The sequence below is a fragment of the Pipra filicauda genome, unplaced genomic scaffold, assembly GCF_003945595.2.
Source record: "Pipra filicauda isolate LSUMZ 115617 unplaced genomic scaffold, ASM394559v2 scaffold111_size4109106_pilon, whole genome shotgun sequence".
Classification (NCBI taxonomy): domain Eukaryota; kingdom Metazoa; phylum Chordata; class Aves; order Passeriformes; family Pipridae; genus Pipra; species Pipra filicauda.
In genome coordinates, this window is record NW_024103563.1 from 3,810,674 (window position 1) to 3,834,165 (window position 23,492).

Sequence of the window (23,492 nt, forward strand, 5' to 3'; positions counted from 1 at the left end):
GGTGATGTGTGGGACAAAAGTGTAGTTATGAACAGTGCAGCTGTGGCACTGTTACAATTTACTTGCCTTTGAAGGGCCTGTAGGAAGGTTTCTGAAGGGAAGAAATTAGAAGATTAATCAGTGATTTGAAATCTAAGCCAAATGGCAGTTGCCAAAATACTGTAGGCCAAGTGAACAGAAACCTAGAGTTGAACGGAGCTGTGTTGCTTGTTATGAAACCAGGGACAAAGGAGACATGGAGAAGGGACTCTCCTCCAACTTTTTGTTTCTGTGGCTTGTTTTCACAGTTCTGTCTCTTGCCAGCAAGGTTGCCCTCTCAAAATTATGGTACGCACGTGACTGGCATATTCATATTAAAACCAGGTTTAATTAAAAGCAGAGGACTTGTCGTCAGGAGGACATGCAGAGAAGTTATAGGATCAATATGTATTCATTTAAAGTGCATTTTTATTCTCAAGTGGGCTTTTTTGTTCAGGTCCAGAGCTGCCTGTCATGTAAACTCGGTTTGGTTTGCATCTAACTGGGCCTGCTCCCTCGGCATAAAGATCCAGCATATGTCAAAGTACTCTGTCAGCGATGTGCCTTAACTCTTCTGAACATTTCTGTATGGATAAACCATTGTGAACTTGTGAATAGACTAATATTTTTCAGATGCTCATAGCCAATTTTGCTAGAGTGAAATATTTAATTTTAGCCCATTGGTTTCTAAGCTTCTGTATCAAGAACTGTAGTGGGATCTGGAGCTTTATATGCACTTGCATGCAAAAAGGTTTTGTACTGAAGTGTAGGAAACAGCACATCTTGGATGGGAACTTCAGAATTGTTGTTTCCCAACCATCTCTTGTGTGGCTGTGGAAAGATTTCAGTTAGCCTTTCGATTTCAGCCTGTGTCCTGGAGCCCAAGGAGTGATCAAAGTCAGCAGAGGCTGTTTACTATCTGGGCAGCCGTCTTCAGTCATTTGTTTCAGCAACCCAGTGCATGTGTGTTCCGAAAATGCTGTGTTCTCCCAAAGAAATCTCTGCCAGCAGCAAGCTAGCCTAGCTTTTCCTAATATCTACAGCAGTTATCTGTGGATGGGGTTTAAGCCCACTCACCTCTTGTAATTGCCTAATGTATATGCAGAACAGTTAATTCCCTTTGCTTCGCAGTAACCTTACAGCTCTCGAAGGTTATCATGTTTCCCCTCTGCCTTCTCTCTAGGTTAAATGCCATTTATTTCAGTTCTGCTCCCTGGAACAGTTTTCTAGAGTTCTCAGAGTTCCTGTTCTCTTTTCTTTTCCCCCCCTTCAGCTGGCTGCCCTTTCTGGCATGAGATACGTAACACTGAACCTTATGCCAATTGAGATGTCTTACAAGTGAGTCTTGAGTTTGTGCTGTTCTTCCGTCAGTCCTTCCAGTAGCAAGTATTAACTTTAGTATTTACAGGAACACTGTGAGGTGTGGATCTAGACACTTTCAAAGATACTTCAAGTTCATGAACCTGTAAATATTGCATGGACTGCATGCAAATATTTGGACTGCAGGTCTGAAAGGGGAGCTATGCCATACCTGTAGGAAATGCAGAGGCTGTGAACATCTGAGATTGCATCAGCATTTCAGGTCTAGGAATATTTCAGCTCTCAGAATTTCACTCAACTCTGGGAATGTTTATATTTCCACCTGCAGTGTGTTGGTACCTGAGCTCTGATTGGGTAGAGGTAGCAGCACAGCTGTCATGCTGAACACACCATGGGTAGAGCCCTATGCTTGCTGAGTGTTCAGTCAGCCTCTGCATCAGACTTTGCAGTCTGGAGGGTGAAAGTCGCAGGTGGATGAACTTGAGCGAGTTGACAGCTACCTTGCCGTATGTCTAACAGCGCTGTAGGTGCCACGCACACTTGATCTGGGCAAGGGTTTGGATGAGACGGCCTCTAAAGGCAGCGGTTGCGCTGACCCACGGGTGAGTAGTCTCTCCCCTGAGCTGGCAGGCTGGGGTTGCAGTGCTGCACGTGGGCTGCATCGTTGTCTGCAGCGCAAGTTTGCGGCCTTTTGGCATCGGTGGCGGCGGGGAGGCAGCGCCCATCCCCGTCCTGCGGCGGCTCCGCTGCCTTTGGTCCCCGCGGCTGTGCCCGGGGCAACCCGGTGCTGCGGTGCCTCCTGGGCCTCGGCGCGGGCGGGCGACTGCCCGGGGCAGGGGATGGCAGTAGGGGGTCACCGTGCCTGGGGACCAGGCCCTCGCCGAGGGTGGCGGTGGGGCCGGGCGGGGGCAGCCGGCAGGCGGGACACAGCGGGGAGCGGGGGCGGCTCCCGCCCGGCGCCGGGCTGGGCACGACCCTCGGCCGGGGACCCGCGTCCGCCTCGCCCCGGAGAGCGCGGGGCGGGGGGAGGCGGCGTGGCCGGGGTCTGCCCGCGGAGCAGGAACGGGATCGGGATCAAGGCAGGGTCGGCGGCGGAGGTGAGTGCGAGCGGAGCGGCCGCCCCCGGAGGGGCGGGGGTCGGGGCCGCCCCCCCGCCCCGGGGCTGCGGGCGGAGGCGGTGGCGGCCCCCGGCGGCTCCTCCCCCGCCCGAGTTACAACCGGTTCGTGCCGGCCGAGGCTCGCCCGCCGCGCCGGGATGCGGGGCTGTCCCGGCTCCCGGGGGCGGCTCCTGCCCCCCGCCCCACGGGCCGCCCGCCCGCAGGTAACGGGGACGCGGGGATCGGGTGGGGGGCAGCGAGGGGGCCGGGCCGGGCCGCGGGGAAGGTCGGACAGAGGTCTGGGAGGGAGCTGCCCCGGGTCCGGGGCGGGCCGGTGTCCCCGAGGGGGCTCCGCGCGGTCTCCACAGCTCCTGGATTCGGCAAAGGGGCAGGCGCGGGACGTGCCGCCGTCCCTGGCGCCCGCCGGGGCGGCCGCATCCCCTGCGGTGCCCATCGACGTCCACCCCGCGGTGCCGACCGCGGACACCCCTCGGCGTTGGCTGTGGGGGCCTCCCGGTGTTCCCTGTTGGCATCCAGCGGGCACTGGGCGCTGTGGGGCATCACCACCTGCCGCGGGCACGTGGCAGCGGGCGCCCGTGGCCACCGGTGCGTGCCCATCCCGGGCGCCCTTTGGCATCTGGGAAACTGCGGCTGCCCGGGAGCGGGGCCGTGCGGCACGACCTGTCTCTCCCTGTGTGTGGCATCGGGGCGGCGAGGGCGACCTTCGGTCACCTCATGATGCGCGTCACTGGGCGGATGAGCGATTGCCGTCGAAACTGGTCTGGAGGTAGAAGGCGTCAATGTGTAACGCAGTGCTCCGGAGCAGGGCTGTGGGCTGGCCCCGGAGGGCGTGGGGAGAGGCGAGGCGAGGCGAGCCGGGGTCTATAAGAGGCCATCCATCCCCACGGAGGACTTGGCCAAGGAGCACGGACCGGTTGAGGGAGCGGATGCCGACGGGAGCCCTCGCAGGTTGTGATGGGTAAGGCGATGCACACCGCGCTCTCGTCCTGCAGAGGACTTCTCCTCTAGTAAATCGTGGTGGCTGGTGGTTTATAGCAGCGCCGGCTCTCGTCTGTCTGCATGGATGCGTGCTAGTGTCCGACAGGCAGGTATACTTGCGGGGGGGTTTTCCATCCCCTCTGGGGCAGTGAGGCTCTGGAAACAGGTAGGACTGGTTCCGATGAGCTGACAGATATGTACAAAGTTGGCTGGTTTATGCGCTGCCCCATAGATGCTTCTTTATGTGAACTGATTTTGCACAATAGAGAAACATTATTATGTCGTCGGTAAGTTTTGTTCTGGTATTTTGTTTTATTTTAAACTTCACGCTTCTTCCCTCATCAGGCAGCAATGGAAGGAAATGTTGATGGGCCTCTTGCTTAACTTACAAAAGTGCAATTAGAGAAGCATGAGAAATAGGTAAACTTGAATGCTGAGAACTTGAAGGGAAATATAGATATACTCAGTGTGAAAGAACTTAAATACTTGAACATGGGAAGCTACTGTAGTTAGACATCAAAGTCTGATGCCATCCAAGTACAGATGCATCTTTTTCAGTGAATTTAATACAATGCTCTTGCTGTCACATCAGTATATGTGCAGGTGTTTGGATATGATGACTGTGTTAAAAACAACCATAGTGCATCATGGCCACTCTCATGCTTTAGGTGTTACTTGCCAGCTAAGGGTAGCAGAAACTTCAGAAAATAATGGCAAGAACTTTCCTGAAAAATAAATGGAAATTTATAAGAAATCTGATTCAGCTCAAAAAGAGGGAATCTTTTTGGCTGGTACCATCTTCATTTGTACCAGTGCCTTGCAAAACTGGACTAGCCAAGTGTTAATCATGCAGTGTTTCTGCTGACATTGGCTTTCTTTGCAGCCATGTGCTGCTCACAGAAAGCAGCACACTTACCCAGGCTCTGGTTGCACAAATAGCAAACTGGAAACAATCATATTGCTACTGTCTTTCTCAAGATTCCCTTTGCCACAGATTAATACAAGTTTCTGTGCTGAGGGCTAATGTTTCAGTTGTACTCTTGTTCTTTTTTTGTTGCTCATCTGTCATCTTTCAGCCAAATTTTAAGATTTATAGAAAGAGAACTCATTATTGTGATAATGCTGCTCAGAGAAAAGCAAACAGTTGCAGCCAGACACCTCTCTCTTTCCACATTAAAATTGTTGTTCAGTTTGTTCTCTAGGGTTTCTTTTTGTTGTGGTTGGTAAAGGCTTTCACCAAGCAGCTCTCTTCCTCTGATTCTTATTCGTAGTGAGTACAACTCGCTGAAAAGCTTTTTCTGACCAAACTTCAAATTGCTGTTTAATTCTTTATGCTTCATGTCTAGATTTCAGTATTTTTAATGTAATGAGGTTTCCTGGAGTCTGAAACAATATCCCTAGGTTTTGTGAAAGGGAAGGTTTGTGAAATTGTTCCCACCTGAATCTTAAACCCATGGTTGTTTGTCTGTTTCCAGGATCACACAAGTCTTCCTAGTTGGCTCTGAGATAAAACTATTGAGCTCTCTCTTCTGTGTGGGCTTCTGCTTCTTTATTTTTGGTGGCCACATTTATCTGTGCAGTCTGTGTCCTTCTTCCACACAGATAGAAAATAGTAAGAGGCTCTTTGCATCCCTCTCAAGTTGATGCACAGATTCAGTGCCTATGCAAGTGGTGTTGGGAGTAGCAAGGGTTTAATTTCCTCTGTCAGTTCTTGTTCCTGCTACTAAGCTATTATAGTATAACTTGTCATTTTCAGGGAAGCATTAAACACTGTACCGGTAGAAAGTGGATTGATATTCACAGTCCCAGCAGCAGCTTGGTCGACAGGGACATCTTATTTATTTTCTTATTTAGCTAGAAGATGCAAAAGAGATCTGTGGTGCAAAACAGATGTCAGGATGTAGAGGGTCAGCTCTTTTGCTGCCATAAATTGGGAGCAGTTGGTTGAAGTCAATAATGCTGTGCAGTGTTGTAGCAGATGAGGAACGAATCCAGAGGTTTTTCAGTCTTTCTATTAGAAAAGACTATGTGACCTAAGTCTACAAGAACTTTTTTCCTCTCCTGCCCTGTCCTTGCTTCCTCTCCATCAACTGTTTAGAATAGCAGAACTGAACTCAAAAGTTGTCTTTGTGCCAAATTTTAGGGCATCGATATAGTGGAAATCAATATAACAGTGTTTTTTTCCTAAAAGTTACTTTTTAAACAAATGAGTTGACGTTATTTACTGTCTACCTCCATTATTTACCTGAAAACTTCCTTGCTTTGTCTGAGCGTCTGTTGTTTAAGCAGTTACTTATTTCCACTATTTTTTTACTCTTAGGCAAGGACAAAACAAGGTGAATGATAGAATCATAGAATCAGCCGGGTTGGAAAGGACTTCTGAGATCATCAAGTCCAACCCTTCTTTCCCCCCCCCAAATCCAGTCCAGGTTTTCCCCCATTCCGTACTCCAGAAAAATCCAGTCCGGGTTTTCCCCATTCCATACTCCAGGCAAAATCCAACCCGGGTTTTCCCCCATTCCATACTCCAGGTAAAATCCAGCCCGGGTTTTCCCCCATTCCATACTCCAGGCAAAATCCAGCCCGGGTTTTCCCCCACCCCCCCAAAGCGGCCCCGGGACGCCCCGACAGAGGCACCAAGGTGTGAACCCCCCAAGGTGACACCAGAACAGGGTTTTATTTATTGTAACAAACACGGAGGATCACGATGCAATGAATTACTTCCAAAAAATCAGCCATAACCCTTGTAACTACACAAGCATGCAGGGAGTAAATGCAGTACAGCAGCGTGCATCAGGCACTGGTGTCCATCTCACACTGGTGTGAAGCAGCCACGTTATTGTATCAGTTTCAGAATGTAATGGGGATGCAGAAACATCTGTGATGGCTTTTAAGAGAGCCCTAGAGAAGTGTTCTACAAAGGGTAGATCAGTGAAGCACAAATTTATTGCTGTCTCAGACTGCTACTCAGTCTACAGCTCAAAGATGTCGAGGGAGCTGGTTTTGTAAAGATAGTTCCACATAAATGTTTCATTAGCAGCACATACCTCCTCAACATGTTGGCTAAAGGACAAATTAAACATCAACAAGAAAGTCAAAACTTATTTGTCTTCTAAAAGACCAGTATCTATATCCTAAATAAAACACGTCATCTTACCAAAGGGTAGCTGAAGATTAGAGATTTGGAAGCTCCCTAAATGGGTTCCTATGACCTGGGATGTTTATTTATGTATTTTATCTCGCGATTATGTGTATTCAAAACACATGGAACTGCCCAGAGAGTAGGGAGCAGAACCTGGGACTTTCTCTTGCTCAGACATCACTAGGCAATAAATTGAAGGACTTCCACAAGCTCTCCATGAACTTCTCCTGAGACACTAGAATGCCCAGTGAGCATAGCTCCTTTTCCCAGAGCTTGGAATTAACTGTAGCACTGACTGTGATTCTTCTCAAAGACAGGGAGTAATTATATTCCACACATCCTGGGGAAGTGCATGGAAAGATGCATAGGTCAGCTCTTGGTGACTGTGTTCAAATAGCTCAAATATTTTGTGTAGAAATATGGGGATCCCCTTTTGTACAAAGGTTAGTGTTATAAGAAAGTACCTATAAGCAACTTTTTAATACTTCGATACCTTATGGTATGGTATAACTTCTGTCTATCCCAGCTGTCACCCTTGCATCTCCTGGGATAAGAGACACTCACCAGATATTGGAGTAAGTCAGGGCTTACATTTCAAACTGAAGTAAATAACTTTGTAATGTTTATAACTAGGAATACTGTCTCTTGAAGGACAGTCAGTGTGTTAAAACTGTAAATCATTCCCAAAGGCCCTAGAATGTCAACATTTATTTCACATTAGTAGATAATGTTTTTGTTACTTTGAGGCTCAAGGCTGCTGTCAGCTGTTAATTAATGTCAGGGGATCAGTACTTGTCCACTGAAATAACCTGATTGCCTCTGAAGTTCCTCTGAAAAGATATTAAAAAGAGGAAATCTAATGTGAGGCCGCCATTTTTTCAGAGTTTTGTTCACTGTTTCAGTGATACTTTGGCTGAAAACTTGCTTTGTTGTTCTTTTTCTGCAGGTAGTTGCCACGTGAAATTACATTTGTAGGAAGCTGAAGGACTTCTTTTGTCATCATCTGTAAGTGCCTATCTTCAAAGTAACACTTAAGTGCATCTGTAAACTAGAACTTGTCTTTTTCATGTCTCTACACAATCATTCCTCAAAATTTTATACTATAGGTTTTTTGTAAGTTTTCCATGCAAATTCTAAAAAACTGCCCAAGGATAGAGTGTGAGGAGCTTGAATGGAAATTCTCTTATTGCCTACTTGTTTACACCATTGCTTTCATACAGCAGCAATTTTTTTTCCACTTCCTTCGGGTTGTAAGTCAAAAAGGCAGTGCAATACATTTATTTTTCTGCTTTGCCTCTTGGGAGTCTCCCTGAGCAGAGCTGTTACTGCAGCAGTCTTAGGGCATAAGCTGCAGCGTGAAGATGGTCCTTGAGAATATCTCATGAAGAAAACAGGGTAAGATCTTATCTGTTTCTATCTTTCAGGGTAAAGGAAATAACTTGTTTGAGATTCATACGTCTGGTTAGTGACAGAGCCAGGAACAGGGTACAGGTTTTGTGATCTTCACTTCTCGCTGTAGAGAGGGGAGGGCAGGTTAGTTGTGTGCACAGGGGGACTCACCGTATCACTGGAGTCATCCAAACTCTAAAGCAATGCAACTAGGAAAACCTTTTAAATTATTTGGTTTTAGAAGTATCCACAAACGAGCCTTGAGAAGGTGTGAGGAAGGTGGGTTACTTAAAGCCATAAATGCACAGGAACAAGGTGGTATTTATGGAGTCCAGGAAGTGATGGCCAGTTTGGGGAAGGGTGCTGTGTGCCAGCTGCACAGAGGGCAGACACTGTAACAGGTTATAGCAGATTTTTGTGTGCATGTTTAGTGCTGTCATGTCTTGGCATATAAGCCACACCCGTACACAGTTTAGAACACACTTCACTAATATATACAAAGTGATTTTTGGATGCAGCTTTCACTTTGTTGACAGAGCAGAGTGCTAAACTGTTGCTAGTCTTCCTCTTGGCCTGTCCCTCCCAGAGTACACTATCTGGTGGCAAACACCCTGCTAAATTTCAAGGCCCTATGCTGATATGACAACTAAGTAGAAATTTTTTACTCTTTTTTTTTCTTCTTCTTTTTTTTTGATCATTAATTGATATTTTTATACTTGACTTTTTTTTTTTAATCTTAAGTTGTTTAATTGGGATTGTTTTATACCTGTAGGTTTTCTTGTCTTTTAAGCCTATGTGCTTCACTGAGGATATCCATGGTATTGACAGCTGGGGACCATGTGGTTCTCTTGTTGAACTGTGGCAGATATTAATGCCTGAGGTCCTCACAAAGCCTATTTAGCATTCAGTAAATGAAATGTTCCCTTCTCTGTAATACAGTACTGATGCGTGTACGACTTGTTATGCTTTGTGTACTGTCTCTATTATTCAGAAGGGGTAGAAGTACCAAATGGTACTGTAATTTCCATTGCTGTGTTGATTCTGTTTCTTGGAGGATGGTTGAAATAACCCTCTGTTGGGATGTGTGCTTCTCTGCCCAGCTCACCTGTGTCAGCACACCTCGCTCAGTCACGTTTCTGATCCTCTGTCCGGGTTCTGTTTGCACAGGTTCTGCCCGTCCCTCTGCGCTCCTCTGACAAGATGGTATTTCAGAAACCACCCGATGGTGGCTGGGGCTGGGTGATCGTTCTCGTTTCCTTCTTCACCCAGTTCCTGTGTTATGGATCACCGCTGGCGGTGGGAGTCTTGTATTTAGAATGGCTGGATGCCTTCGGAGAAGGGAAAGGCAAGACTGCTTGGGTTGGATCCCTAGCAAATGGAATCGGATTGCTTGCCAGTAAGTGTAGAAACAGTATCTATCTTAAATTGGAACCCTTCCAATAGATGCTTTTGTCTGTGTGTGCTTTCGGAATTGTATCAAATACAGCTGCGCATGATAGAATGAGGATGATGCATTTTTGTTTTGGGTCAAGATAGGTAAGAAAATTACATTTACAGTTCCACTATGCATAAACCAAAGCAACATAATGTTAAAAGAGCAGTAAAAATATTCCCCTTAAAAAATTAAAAATTTTTGTATTTGAATAAACTAGAAGAACCAAACTCTGGGAATGAAAATTTTGTGGGTGGGATTTCTTTTTTTTTAATGAGGCTTTAATACTAACATTAGCATTAGTATTTTAAAATCAGAACAAACTGTTAGTCTGAAATGGTTCAGGTGCTTTATGAAAAACAGTCAATTAATAAATCAGTTACTAATTTTTCAGCTCTAGGGGTAAACCTGCCATTTAGGGTGGGTGAGGGCTCCTTTCCACTGTGTCTTTGAGAAAAAACTCCCTTTGAAGCCTGGAAAGTTATGGGTAGCAGTAGCATTAAAAAAAAACTTTACTGGAAGCTTTTCTTTAATAAGACATTGTTAGTTGAGGAACAACAGCAAGGTTTTAGGGAAATAAAACACCACCTTGAAATTCTGTAGGTCCAGTTTGTTGCTTTAATATTGAGCACAGATGTTGTACTGGGTCAAATCACTAACTTCTGTTTTTCAGAGATTCACCATGGGAACTATTATCTTTTTGCTGAATCTGGAAAAAATTGCCTGTCAGCAGAGCAACTGCTATGGGCAAAAGCAATTATGTAGCTCAGTGGACAAAATGCAGCTCAGGATTCCGAGGACTATCTCCTTAAAAGAAAGTTGATGTTCGGATAAGGACCTGAATGAAGACCACTGCTTTATATGACACTGTAACTGGCCAAATATTGGTGTCACATCTGTTAGGGTTTATATCATTAGGCAGAACAGGAACGGGCAAAGGCAGGTGGATCATTAACCACAAGAAGACTATATTCAGTCTCAGGGTGTAGATGGGTAAAGCACTGTAGACTGCTCTTCCATCATGCTTTTTTATTTTTCTGTGTTAAGGGCATTAACTCCCGTTATTAGTGCATCAAGACCTAAATAAACTTGAGTGAGAGAGTGAAGTGGGAGGAAAATAAAGATAAACGAGGTAATTACTGAAGAAAAAACTAGACAGGAAGGAATTGCAAGAGAAGGTGTGAAGAAAAACCCTCTCCCTGGAGACCAGAAATCTGTGGCTCTGATAAGAGCCTCAGCCCCCTTTCCTGTATGTCAGCACCATGTTTCCAGATTTCTTGGTGCCCTCTGTCTTGCTACTGTGAGCATCGGTCAGTGGTGTGCTTTGTAGCTGTGCTGGTTTGGGCTGGGGTAAGAGTTTAATATTCTTTAGTGGCTAGTATGGGGCTGTGTTTTGGATTTGTGCTGAACACACGGTTGATAACGTAGAGATGTTTTTGTTATTGCTGAGCAGGGCTTACCCAGAGCCAAGGCCTTTTCTGCTGCTCATGCTGCCATGCCAGGGGTACATGGGAAGCTGGGAGGAGACACAGCCAGGAAAGGTGACCCCAACTGACCAAAGGGATGTTCCAGGCCATATGACATCAAGCTCAGTGTATTAAGTGGGGTGAAGAGTGGGGGATGTTTGGAGTGATGGTGTTTGTCTTCCCAAGTAACCATTATGTGTGATGGGGCCCTGTGCTCCTGGGCATGGCTGAACACCTGCTGCCCATGGGAAGCAGGGAATTAATTCCTTGTTTTGCTTTGCTTGTGTGTGTGGCTTTTGCTGTATTTCAACTCACGAGTTTTGCAGCTTTTACCCTTCTAATTCTCTCTCCAGTCCTGCTGGTGAGAGTGAGCAGCTGCGTGGTCTTGGCTGCTGGCTGGGGTTAAACCACGACAACAGCAAATATAAACTTCTGTGACTGAGTAATACAAATCAAAGGTGCTGTTGTAGCTGATTTTGGCATGGAATGATTGAATGAAATTTTGGCAAGTTAGGAGGAGTGGTGTCTGTCTATGTGCTTTTATTCTTCCAGTTTGGCATTTGGAAGCTTAATAATCATTCCTACTTCTAATGCCTTCAAAAAAAAGTACAGCGAGGGCCTTTTAATTGCCTTGATGTTATCACAGTTGGCTGAAAACAAAATATATGTTCTGAGCTTTACCTGAAATTGAAGATCCCTCTGTCTTATCAAGCTGGGATATGACCTTAATGACAAATCTACTTTAAGTAAACTTGTTGAAAGGACAATGTAAGTGTTGTAACCGCTACCTAAAACTAGAATGCTTTTGACAAGCTACAGTTTTTCATGTAGATTTCATAGCAGGCCTTTTTCAGACCTAGTCACTAGGGTGAATATCATATGTGTTTTCAGAGCAAAACCGTATAAATATAGGAAAAGAGAGCTTGCTTCTGTTCTTATTTCTCCTATTGTAGGTTCCAGTATTATAGACCAGGTGGGGCCGTTGTGTGTTGTAGCCTGTGTTAAGTAGATGATCAGGCTAACTGAATTTTTCTAAATTAACATATTTTCATGTATGTGAAAGGGTATTATCTGTAACTTAATAATCTTGCTGAACAAGCTGATTTCAGCAGCAATATTGCATGTAATAGGACTGCTTTATTCCAAAGTCCTCCTTCCTATCAGAAGTCTTCTTGCCTTTTACTGTTCCTAAGTTTAATCATAGAATCATAGAATGGTTTGGGTTGGAAGGGACCTTAAAGGTTATTTCGTTCCACCCCCTGCCATGGGCAGGGACACCTTCCACTATCCCAGGTTGGTCAAAGCCCCATCCAGCCTGGCCTTGAACACTTCAGGGATGGAGCAGCCACAGCTTCTCTGGGCAACGTTCTCTTCTAGTATTTGTTGTTTGTTCCTTTCTCCACCTTTATGTTGGTGTCCAGTCTCTGATGTAGTTATCCAAAGACATTTTTAAGTATCGATACTATTAAAGCGATTCATGTTGCATACAGAAAATACTGTAGTGCTCATTTGATTAAGAACATGTTTGTTTGCTTAGTGCATTCTCCATTGCAAAACTTTTCCTCAGTAATCAATTTCCTCCTTGAAAGTATACAAACTTATGATAGGAGTTGCTTAGTTTAAGTTTTCATCTGATGAATAATGTTATTTTCAAGTGGTATATTTTGAAGTACCCCTGGATTAGTGTGATGGACGTCTACAAAATACAATCAAATTACTTCTAAATTTTCTTTAAAGCCTGTACCTTGATTTAGTCTTTTTGCCATTGACACAAAAGACTCCAACACTTTTAGTTAAGGCTTTTCTGGAGAGCCATTGACTCCTCTGTGAGCTCTCTTCAACTTAACGTCACCTTTCTGAAGCTGTACGTGCCAGACTGGAATAAGAATGGCAGTTATGGTGGATTTGCAGCTGCAGGCAGGAAATAAGTGAGTATCCATTTTCTTAGGAAGACTTTTGTCATTGATAGCACCAGCAATCACATTCATTAGTTGGCTTCTGTAACAAAGGTAGGTCCAGTGACTCTGCTGTGTTATTACTGTAATTTCACCAAAAAGAGGATGACACGTGTGGCATCTGGCATAGAAAAAGGTTCTGTGTGTCTCCCCCCTTCCCTCTGTACATGTAGTCTTAAACTTTTTTTTTAAGCACCTGGTGCTGGTGAGCCCTTTCATGTTTACTGCGTTGGTATCCTTTCTAAAATGTTTACTTCTGACTTGCATGAGAGAGCTAAACTTAGACTGGAGACATAGAAACCCAGTTCAGCACCTTGTTTATTGGGATGAGTTTCCTGGCCTCCTGGTGTTCCATTTCTGTCCATTTGCTCACAGCACAGGCAGCGTTGCTAAGGCCAATGTCAGCTGGAAAAGGGAACGGGACAGGGACCTGGTTGGCCTGTTCCTCGCAGGATGACTTGGGCTGTGACTTTTTGTGACACGACCTGACAGCGCATTGGAAGAAATGAGCCTAAAACAGTGAAAGAAAAGCATCAGTGTTATTGTACAGGGCAGAGGTGAGACCTCCTCTACCAAGTGAGGTGTTATAACCTTGATCGGGCTATGGTAGATGTGGCACTTGGCTCCAGGGCTTGTTGCATATGAAGAAATTGGAAAAGCTTAGTATGTTTCCCCTACTAAAACAGGCTAGAGGAGGATATTTATGTACCTTCTTGAAGATCATGTGTTTGTTCTGCACCAAGTGTTCTTAATTTTACATCCATTTGGAGCCTGAAATTGAATTTGATCCATGTTAACACTTGTTAAAAGTAAAACAGACAAAGACCTTGGCGCCTGTAATTGGCACCACTGCTGTTTATCCTGAGAGTTGACTTCACAGTATTTGGCATAGGAGGAGACACCAGCAATGTCTCCCATTCCTTCTTCCCTTCATTAATGGAGAAAGAACAAAGGGAAGACTCTCTCTTGTGAGGCATGTCTTGATAATTTGATGGGGTGTTTCTACTGATCTGAGGAATTCTGTGTTAAATGTTAAAAAAGCCTAATTTTGGGTTTTCAAGCAAAAATTTTACAATTCTAAAACCGCCTTTGCAGCATCTACTTATTTTTGGACCAAAACCTCACACATACATAGCCCCCATTGTAAAGTATGGAAGCTGTACATAGTTTTTGTGGAGGGGAGAGGGCGCCCCAAAGATTCCTCTGAAAAGGAGCCCAGTTCATAGAATAACTTTACCAGAAAGGAGCAGTCTTTCCAATCATTTGGGTTGCTGTCCGGTGTAAAAAGCTTTTCTTCTCATCTATATTCATATCCAGACTACAAACATTTGGAGAATATTATCTTTATTATAACCAGGTTTTAAAAATGAACTTAATGTGCAAAAATATTCCTGCACTCTGCCCAGTGGATTTTACGTGCAGTCCATGAGCGTTGCTTCTACTCTATGGTTTCAACAGGCTCGGACAGATACCAACACTAGGGTGGGTCAGATTAATGGAGGTGATAAGAAAAAGAACTCAGCTGTCCAATACTGTTTGTTTAGCAAAAGGTTTTGTGTGTGTATGAGATGAAGGAGGGAGGACCCTCGAGATGAGCGAGTGGAGGATGGGACTGTCAGTTTGCAGATTTTTTTTTCTCTTCATGTGAAAATATTGAGGAAGAGAGTGCTAGTTCTTGATGTCCATAAAAGAAACAACTTTGTACTTGTCAGGAGGTCAGCAGATTGTGGTAGTTATAAAGTTCCTCTGTGAGCAGCTGATGGTTTGTTTTCATGTCTCAGGAAGGACTCACTGTCACATCCAGGTCTCACTGAAGGTAAAGTCTTTTATTCAAAATAATAAAAATATCAATGTACAAATGAATCCTTCTAGGTGTTCTCCCTCTTTGGTCTGTCTGCATAAAGATCTACTGTAAAAACCCATATTCTTTCTACTGCTGCTTCCCATTTTGTCTAGGGATCTTCTTGACTGCTCCTCTGCAGAGCCTGATAATTGTGTCACTGTCTGCTAAGCTGTGACAGGTCGTGTCAGAGGATCAGTGTTGGCTGCTGAGTCTTTCCTCCTAGAGTTGGCTATCATTCTTATCAACTGAGCTGGTATCTTTTTTTTGATAGAGTTTGGTCTAGTTTTAAGATGCATCATTTGGAAAGGAAAAAGCCCCAGCGATTTTATTTGTAAAAGAGGTAAATATTTATCAATGTCTTCAAATATTATTCTAATTCTAGTGCTAACCCCTGGAGTTGTTGGCAAACTGAACAAAATGCTGGCTTAAAAGCTATTTTTCATGCTTACTATTGAGGATTGCCACTGGGATTTTATTTTTGTGGTGTTCACATTACTGTGAGAAAGGATCTGTCTGAAAGAGAGTCAGCTAATGAAAACCCTTATGCTGCCCGAAGAGCTGTTTCCTATGTGGCTGTACATAGACTCCTGTATTCCTCAGAACATCCACTTTGAACAAAATCCATGGGGCAGGAGTTCACAGAGCAAGTCTCAGTCCCACTCTGGGAAAGTTGGATTTTCACTGGAATTAAGTGCCTTGAACCCATTGTGCTTCAATTACTTGTAAAGAATTACATGTTTGTGTACAGTGAACTCCTGTGCAAATGCCATGGTAATAACTGAAGGTACTGTGCCTGGTGGAAAAAAAATGCCAGCTCTTTGGGAAATGGAGAAAGGGAAGGAATGCAAAGAGGCAGGGTAAAGAACAAAGATGCTGGCTGTCATGGGGGTTTTCTTTTGTGACTTTTATTTTCTGGCAGTGTGATGAGGGGACTGTAGTAGTGCCCAGCATGAAGGCGAAGATGGAGCTGTTTTTCTTTTCAACCCAGTGAAGAGTATAACCCAGAGAAGAATAATAACTATTTTAATACTTATACTGGCGCTCCTTCTTATAAACAGGGCCATTACTGGGCTGCCAGATCTCTTGCTGTGTGAGATGGCAGAGTAATACTGAGCCTATTGGAGCAGGTTCTTCAGTTTTGTGCAGGTTGTTTTCCATATTGGAGCGAAAAGGTCTCTTTGTACTTTTTGTTCTTCTTTGGGATTAATTTTTTTAAGTGGGAGAAGCTGGAAGACCATCTCCTTGGACCTCGTCAGGGATGCTTTTGATGGTGTTCCAGTGGAGAATGTCCTTGTCAGGACATGAAGACATGTTTTTCAACTCTGTGTCTCTCTTGTTCTGCCTTGGTGTCAGGTGGTCCAGTTTCACCTTGGATCAGTGAGGTGTGTACCAGTACCACCACCCCAGGCTGGACAGAGACCTTCTGAAAGTAGCTGTGTCAAAATACAGAGAGCAGGTGGAAGGGAAATACCGCTTGTTTTAACAAGGTAGCAAGTCAGAAATAAAGAATAGAAAGAGGGCAAATTCCCCTGCTTAATTGAATTATGTTATCACTACCTAATGTTCTTTTACTGTAGAAAAATTCTTATGTAATACGGAGTCAATCCTTTGTTTATTTTTAAATCCTGTGGTTTTAGGAAGCATACCAACGTTAATTTGCCAGTTCTAGCAATTAATTCTAAGAATCAGCAACAATCAAACACTCTCAGCTTTTGTTCTCAGCAAGTTACTCTGCCCAAGTTACACTGGCCAGCTTTCATTCCCACAGCATGCTGACTCTTGAGTGGCAGCAAGTGCTTACATCTTCCTTTTCATAGTTTCCAAAATCCAAATAAACCCTTTTCTCCAGAACATTTTCTTGATTCCCCTGTAACTCTGACTCTTTGCCTGGATAAGCCCCAATTCAGACTCGCTCCCCTTTGTGTTCCCGAGGCAGAAGCTCTTATGTAGGGCAAGAGTTCTGACCTGCCTGGTCTTTGAGGCTCATTTCACCTGCTGACGAATCTGTGCCCCTGCCTGCCAGAACTGCTTGTCCCGTGGCTGGTAACCACAGGAAAACCGTGCCTGCATTCCCAGCTGCTCGATCCCGTCTGCAAACCTAGGCAAGCACCATCCCTGGCTCCAACTGGTGTTTACCTCCTATCACCTCTCTGGGCTCGCCTCCCATCAGCTGGGATTGTCAGCCACGTGTGAGTCAGGGAGCTCTGACCTGAACAAACGGCACACTCCGAAATCACACTCCGAAATCACACTCCGAAATCACACTCCGAAATCACACTCCGAAATCACACTCCGAAATCACACTCCGAAATCACACTCCGAAATCACACTCCGAAATCACACTCCGAAATCACACTCCGAAATCACACTCCGAAATCTCCGCTTTTGCAGATTGTATCCAGCAAAACAGTGGAGTGTCTGTGTTTTGATGCAAAAGTGGCGAGGTGGTTTTGTTTGTTTGTTTGAAATAATGTCGGTCATCTGCTTATCTGACTGCTAATCTCAGAGCTGCTGAGTTTAGGATCATGGGGCTAATGTATAAGTTTATGTATGAATGCTTAGAACTGCAGGGTTTCAGATAGATTGTCTTTTGCAAGCCAAGTCCCTTGCTGGTTGCTTATTTATGCAGGGCACCAAGCTTGCATGCTACTTAAGACTAAAAGGTGTATTCCAGGTCACACAAGTGAAAATAAGTGCTTGTTCTACAATTTCTGTGAAGAGGGAACTGGCTGAGTAGAGGCAGGGTACAAATTCTGCCTCACTTTGTTCTTGTTTTGAAGAACTAAACAACCAAGAAATATTGGGGAGTTAAGAGAGGGAGAAACCTCTTCCAAATTTCATGAATGTTGCCCTGGATGTTCTCAAAGTGCCTTTTATTTTCTGTAGTTTTACAGCTGAAACCAAGATAGGTAGTAAAGAGTTATTTGGTACAATACTGACTAGCAGGTATTTAATTTCCTCAAAAATCAGGGAAGAGTACTGTTTGTATTTATCTATATATCAACAGATATTTCCTCTGTGTAAGCACCAGGTGGCATTCTTACTGTGATTATGATCAGAAGTTACTGTTTTTCCATTTCAATTTTATAAATGTAATATCAGGATGAATGTATATAGTGCCTTTCTGAAGCACAGTTTTTTGGGCTCCGTCAAAAAGAGCTTCTTGAAGCCTGGGTGATGGTCTGTCTTTGGTATCCCTGGATGAAGGTTCTTTTCAGAACCTTTGTACAAGTCCTTAGATGTGTAGTGACAGTGTTACAGTCCAGTATGTATCCATCATCCCATGTTTAAGGAATGTTTTGCTCGCTCTTCCCCTCCCAGCCCTGGTACCCTTTCATGGTCTTGATATCAGTTTCTCCTTGTGCACAAATCCGACAAGCCTGACCTTGAATGTTTTTATAACCGACTGTTTCAAAGAACCCCGTAAAGATTAGTACTCTGAATTGTTATTTAATATAATTCTATGTTTAAATAATTATCATAAGAAACATTTCCACAGACTGACATTTTAGAAATTCTTCCTGGTGCTGGTATTTACTAGGAATGTTTTTCCTGCTTTTCCTCTAGGTCCTGTCTGCAGTATATGTGTGTCATCTTTTGGAGCAAGACCAGTAGCTATCTTCAGTGGCTTTATGGTGGCCGGGGGCCTCATGATGAGCAGTTTTGCACCTAACATATACTTTCTATATGTTTCGTATGGGATAGTTGTTGGTAAGAAATGCCTTCCCTTCATGTTGAGACTTAGTCTCGGTTTATGAATATGAAATGGGAAACAGATTCACAGAGGCAGTGGTAGTCTGGTACTCGATTTATCAAGTACTTTACTTTTGGGCAGGGAGGGATGTTGCACAGGCAGGCTGTTACCATGTAGTGAAAGATGAAAACACTGTACATATTCATCAAGGTTTGAAAACAGTTTGTCCTCTGTTGACACAATTGTAAGAGATGGAGAAGCTGAGGTTTTACCTAAGGGCTGGAATCAAGCAGGTCTTCTGCAGGCATGAAGGAAGTGCCAGTCTTAAAGGAATAACATCTCCTCTGCAGTCTGTCATGTACACATTCTAATTTGATAAATTAGAGATCATTAGGGAGCAATGTTGTTCCCCACATAATTGGATTGAACCTAAAATGCTGTGCTAGAGGCATGAAAGTGCTGTTCTCCCAGCAAGTGGTGACCTGCCCCTGTGTGCTGCAGAGGGCTGCTGTGGGTGGCTGATCAAATTAACTGTGTCAGGAATTTGGGCACTTCTCTGGTCAGCAGGGACCCAGCATGGTGCTGGCCGGGCACGGTGCCCGTGGATGCAGCTCTGCTGAGTTCTGGGGCCACCCCCTGGGCTGAAAGCCTTGTAACCCTCCACACAGCACAGAACCTCAAACCCAGCCTGCTCCACACAGGTTCAGCAGCCGGGGATGCTCAGGGGGAGGGAGGTGGGGCAGTGCAGCAGTGTAGTCACCCTGTCAGCGTGAGGCCGGTGTGGCTGGTGCTGAGCCAGAGTTAAGAGGTACCTCTGCACCCAGAGTACACTACTGTGTTACCTGAGGAATAACGAGGGGCACTGATTCCCAGAGGATGCAGCTTGCTTTATATCTAACTCTCTTTCTCAAGGTCTTGGATGTGGCCTTTTGTACACTGCAACAGTTACCATCACTTGCCAGTATTTTGACAAACGCAGAGGCCTTGCACTCGGTCTGATTTCAACAGGTATGGCTTTTAATTATCATTCTCTCTAACTTTTCAACTCTGATACAGCTACTGTTACCTTGGCAATAAAAAACGGGATTATATTTTTCTCAGTCACTTCCTGAAGTACTTCATGAGTCAAAACATCATTAGTAATGAAGAGATAAATTCAGGCTTCAGATAAAATAGTATACACTTGCAGGTGTATGCCATGAGTTATCCATACAGATGAGAAAAGGATATTCACTCAAATAAAAGCAGACTCATGCATACCTTGGGCTGTGTACCATGGATAATAAGAGGGGAAGTGTTCCACAGAACACTCTTCTTACACAGGATCAGAGGTGAGAAGGAGATTGGAGGATATAAATACTGGATCACCATAACCTCACATTAGCTGCACCTTTAAAGGAGTAGTTGAAATTTGGGCTTACATTTGTAATATTTTTTTCCTTTCCAGTCAAAAAGGAACTAAATTCTGAAGTATTCCAAAGGCTTATCCCAGCTTTTTTCATCCATGTATGTTGAAGTGATCCCAGAAAAATGAACCTCTGATAACACAAGGAAAATTCTTTTAAGGATACTGAGCAGTCTTTCTTACCCTCTCTCTGGGCCTTTAGGTTGTGTGATGTTGTACACCAAGAAGAATTAATGTAGGATAGATAATAAAGAAGGATAATAAAGTAGGAACTGTTAAAGACAGCTGCTGTCCCATGCCTTGTTTTCCAGATTGTATGGAGTCTCCCCTCTGATCTGTAGCTGTCAGTGAGGAGAGGCATGGTCAGTATAGTCAGAGTTGTGAGATACTGATACCAGACCCACACCATATTTATATAAGGGAACTTCTGCAGAAATGTTTCTTGGAATCATTTTCAGGGGCTTTTGTTAGGATTCCAGGTAGTTTGCCTTAAAATCTGATCTTATTGAGCCCTGGTTAATTTTAGTACCTGGAAAACAAAACAAGTATGAATTTTGTAATTATTTTTTCCTATGTTTAGTGCCAAACTATATAAATGGCTCTACTATAACCTAGATATAGTCTTCAGCAAATCATTTTAAAGTTTGTCTTTAAATTGACTTGAAGAACCAATGCTCTGTGTTTGTGGGAGGACATCCATTGATTACAATGGGTCTCTGTTCACTTCAACGAAAAGCTTTTTCTTTAAATTAGTGGGATTGCTTTAAATGCTTGTGCTCATAGTAATTGCTTACTCTTCAGTGTTTTCTTTGGAATTGCCAAATTCCTCAAGTGCATGTTTAGTCCTGTAGAGCTTCAGAGCTGTCTTTGGAATAAAGTCCCACTGGGTGAGCCCCACTTCTTAAACACCAGGCAGTCAAGGGCTTTTTCTAAAAGGGCTCTTGGTGAACCCCTGGTGTCTTCCTGCCTTAGAGGAGAAAGGTGGCAGTGAGGAGGAGAAAGGGGAAAATGTTGAGGTGTGAAATTCTGTGTTAACTCAAAATGGTGCCTGAAGGGACACATGTATGTGAGTGCATGGCAAAAGGATGGCTTAATAGTTCTTTTATGTTTTTGATCTTACTTGTTTCTAAAGTGCCTGCTAGTGCTAATGGCAATAAATTGTTCAGATTTTTGTGGATACTCAACAAAGAAACTGTAACTTCAAGCGGGATGATGACTTACCAGTTCTTTGGATGGAGCAGAGAGGAGCACAGATGATTTACCATTCCTGTGACAGTGTATTCGTAGCTGCTAAATTGTATAAGTTTGTTAGTGTTGAAGGATGTTCTCAGTTTTTCAGTTAAAACTGATCTTATTCTCCTCTTACAGGCTCCAGTGTTGGACTCTTCATATATGCAGCATTACAAAGAGAGCTTATCGAGCTATATGGACTGGATGGTTGTCTGCTAATAGTTGGTGCTCTGTCTCTAAATATATTAGCATGTGGCAGCCTAATGAGACCACTGGAGTCATCAGGTTCTCCTCCACCGGAAAAACCATGTGTAGACAAAGTCCCAGATCAATATTTTGTTTACCATGAAAAAGAAAAGACTGTTGAAGAAAATATAAGCATCCTTGAAAAGGGCTACATTGATGAAAAATGTGTGAACAATGTGCTTGACTGCAAACAGGATAGCGTTTTAAATAAGAATGTATTGAGCTCAATAAATGTAAATGAGAAAGACACTTATAAAAAGAAAGTTGTAGAACAGACAAACTTCTGCAAGCAACTTGCCAAAAGGAAGTGGCAGCTCTATTTGACCTACTGGAAGGAAACCATGGTTCTTTTTAAGAACAAAGTATTTTCAGCTCTCTTTGTTGCCATCTTGCTCTTTGATATTGGTGGATTTCCTCCTTCTCTGCTCATGGAAGATGTAGCAAGAAGTGCAAACATTAACGAAGATGACTATTATATGCCCCTCATTTCCATTATTGGCATTATGACTACTGTTGGCAAACTTATTTTAGGAATACTGGCAGATTTCAAGTGGGTTAACACTTTATATCTGTATGTAACTACCTTATTAATGACAGGATTGGCCTTGTTTGCAATTCCATTTGCCAAAAGTTACCTTACATTAGCAATGCTTTCTGGGATTTTGGGTTTTCTGACTGGGAACTGGTCAATTTTTCCATATGTAACAACAAAGACTGTGGGAATTGAGAAGCTGACTCACGCATACGGGATATTGATGTTCTTCGCTGGACTTGGAAACAGCCTCGGACCACCAATTGTAGGTAAGGTCAAGGTAGATAGTATAAACTGAGCGTGAGCTGGTCAAGACCAGACAGAATTAATTTGCATGTGAGTAGTTCTGGTTGGCCCTAATAATAATAATGGAAAGGTGAAATCAAAATCTTCAACAAAACTTAGAGCCTGTTTGGCTTGAGCTGGCCATCTGATTGTGTGCTTGTTTCAGCTTTGATGAAAAGCACGTTTCATGTCTAAGTGGTCCAACTGTTATAGGTTTGCCTTATTTTATTTTATTTTTCTGTGGTGTTTCTCTAAGTTAACAGTGCTGTGTTACATTTAACTCCTCAGTGATGCACTTCTCTCTTATTCTCACCCCCAGGTTGGTTTTATGACTGGACGCAGGAGTACGACACCGCGTTCTATTTCAGTGGCTTTTGTGTCTTACTGGGTGGATTTCTCCTACTGTTGGCAGCGTTGCCCTGCTGGAATTCCTGCACCAACCAGAGCTCAAAGCTGCCTCCAAATACTTACTCCTACAAAGTTGCATCTAGCGCTTAGGTGACAACTGGAAAACACTTTGCGCCTTTTTATATTATATAGCAAAGTATTTTAGTAATTTTCCACTTATTTATGAAGCCCACAAATCCTCTTCTACTATAAAAATTCCATTGTTGCTTGTTCTTGTTGTTCAGTTCCTTCTTCTTCTTTTATTTCTTTTTTTTTTAAATGTTATTTTTAAGAACAGTCTTATTTTGTCTACTGTGCACTGTGTTTCCAGCCTTTGTCTACTGTAATTTCCTTTTACCCTGTAAGGGGTATGTTCTGCTGTATTATCAGCTGTACTTTTTTTTAAGGGGGATGGTGTGGAGGGGTGAAAACTTTGAAGCAAAAATGAAGGCCTGTTCCTTATGGAAGAAGGTTGGCATTTCTGTCACCTTTTCTAGGTCTCAAGTTGCACAGTCAGGCTTTACAAAACAAAAATTTGCCTTATTAGAATGTAATACTGTGGCGAGGTGCTTTTAACATCATGCTTAGATTAACTTTTTGTCTTTTTAAAGTCTGTGCAATTTACAATGAAGTGCCAATTGCAGGAGGGAGAAGAGGGGAAACAAATCAACCTTATGTTGCATAACTGAAGTGAACATTATGATGAAAGTAAAAATTCTTACAACCACTACAACTAAGAACTGTGTTTATAAATATTGCACATTTTGTGAAGTCTGTTTATAAAACTGTTGAACCAAAAAATTTTAAACCAAGGAATAAATGTGATTGTTGAAACCGTGAAAAGAAATGCTGACTTGGTTATGAAAGTTCTTAATCTTTAGATCAAAGTTGGGGATGTGCTCGCAGAAGCCTACAGGTGAGTGTTTCTAAGTCAGTCAGCCATGGTCTGGAGGTACTGGGGGCCTCTCTTGTTGCACAACCACAGTTTAGTGGGTTGAACCTACTGCAGAGAGCTAAATAGTAGAGCTTGCAACAAGGTAGACCTGATGAGA

The 23,492-nt window shown here is 43.5% G+C and overlaps 1 protein-coding gene across 2 annotated transcripts; it reads left to right on the forward strand.

The window, feature by feature from the left end:
- Window positions 1-2,567: 2,567 nt before the first annotated feature.
- On the forward strand, window positions 2,568-23,287 carry SLC16A9 (solute carrier family 16 member 9). Of its 2 annotated transcripts, none has more exons than XM_027745960.2 (7): window positions 2,568-2,659; window positions 7,523-7,581; window positions 9,133-9,361; window positions 18,229-18,372; window positions 19,268-19,363; window positions 21,129-22,037; window positions 22,373-23,287. In XM_027745960.2, exons 3-7 carry the CDS (start codon window positions 9,166-9,168, stop codon window positions 22,549-22,551), a joined length of 1,524 nt encoding a protein of 507 aa, XP_027601761.1. In that variant the 5' UTR covers window positions 2,568-2,659; window positions 7,523-7,581; window positions 9,133-9,165; the 3' UTR covers window positions 22,552-23,287. The 2 variants fall into 2 exon arrangements, with proteins under 2 accessions (XP_027601761.1, XP_027601760.1); XM_027745959.2 differs by lacking the exon at window positions 2,568-2,659 and adding an exon at window positions 2,730-3,414.
- The last annotated feature ends 205 nt before the right edge of the window (window positions 23,288-23,492 follow it).

What these genes read in the sequence shown, in the direction of transcription:
- SLC16A9 (XM_027745960.2), top strand. Translation starts at nt 9,166, where the DNA reads ATGGTATTTCAGAAACCACCCGATGGTGGCTGGGGCTGGGTGATCGTT. An exon ending in TGGAATCGGATTGCTTGCCA is followed by an intron (nt 9,362 to 18,228) that starts GTAAGTGTAGAA and finishes CTTTTCCTCTAG; the next exon opens with GTCCTGTCTGCAGTATATGT. An exon ending in CCTCGGACCACCAATTGTAG is followed by an intron (nt 22,038 to 22,372) that starts GTAAGGTCAAGG and finishes TCTCACCCCCAG; the next exon opens with GTTGGTTTTATGACTGGACG.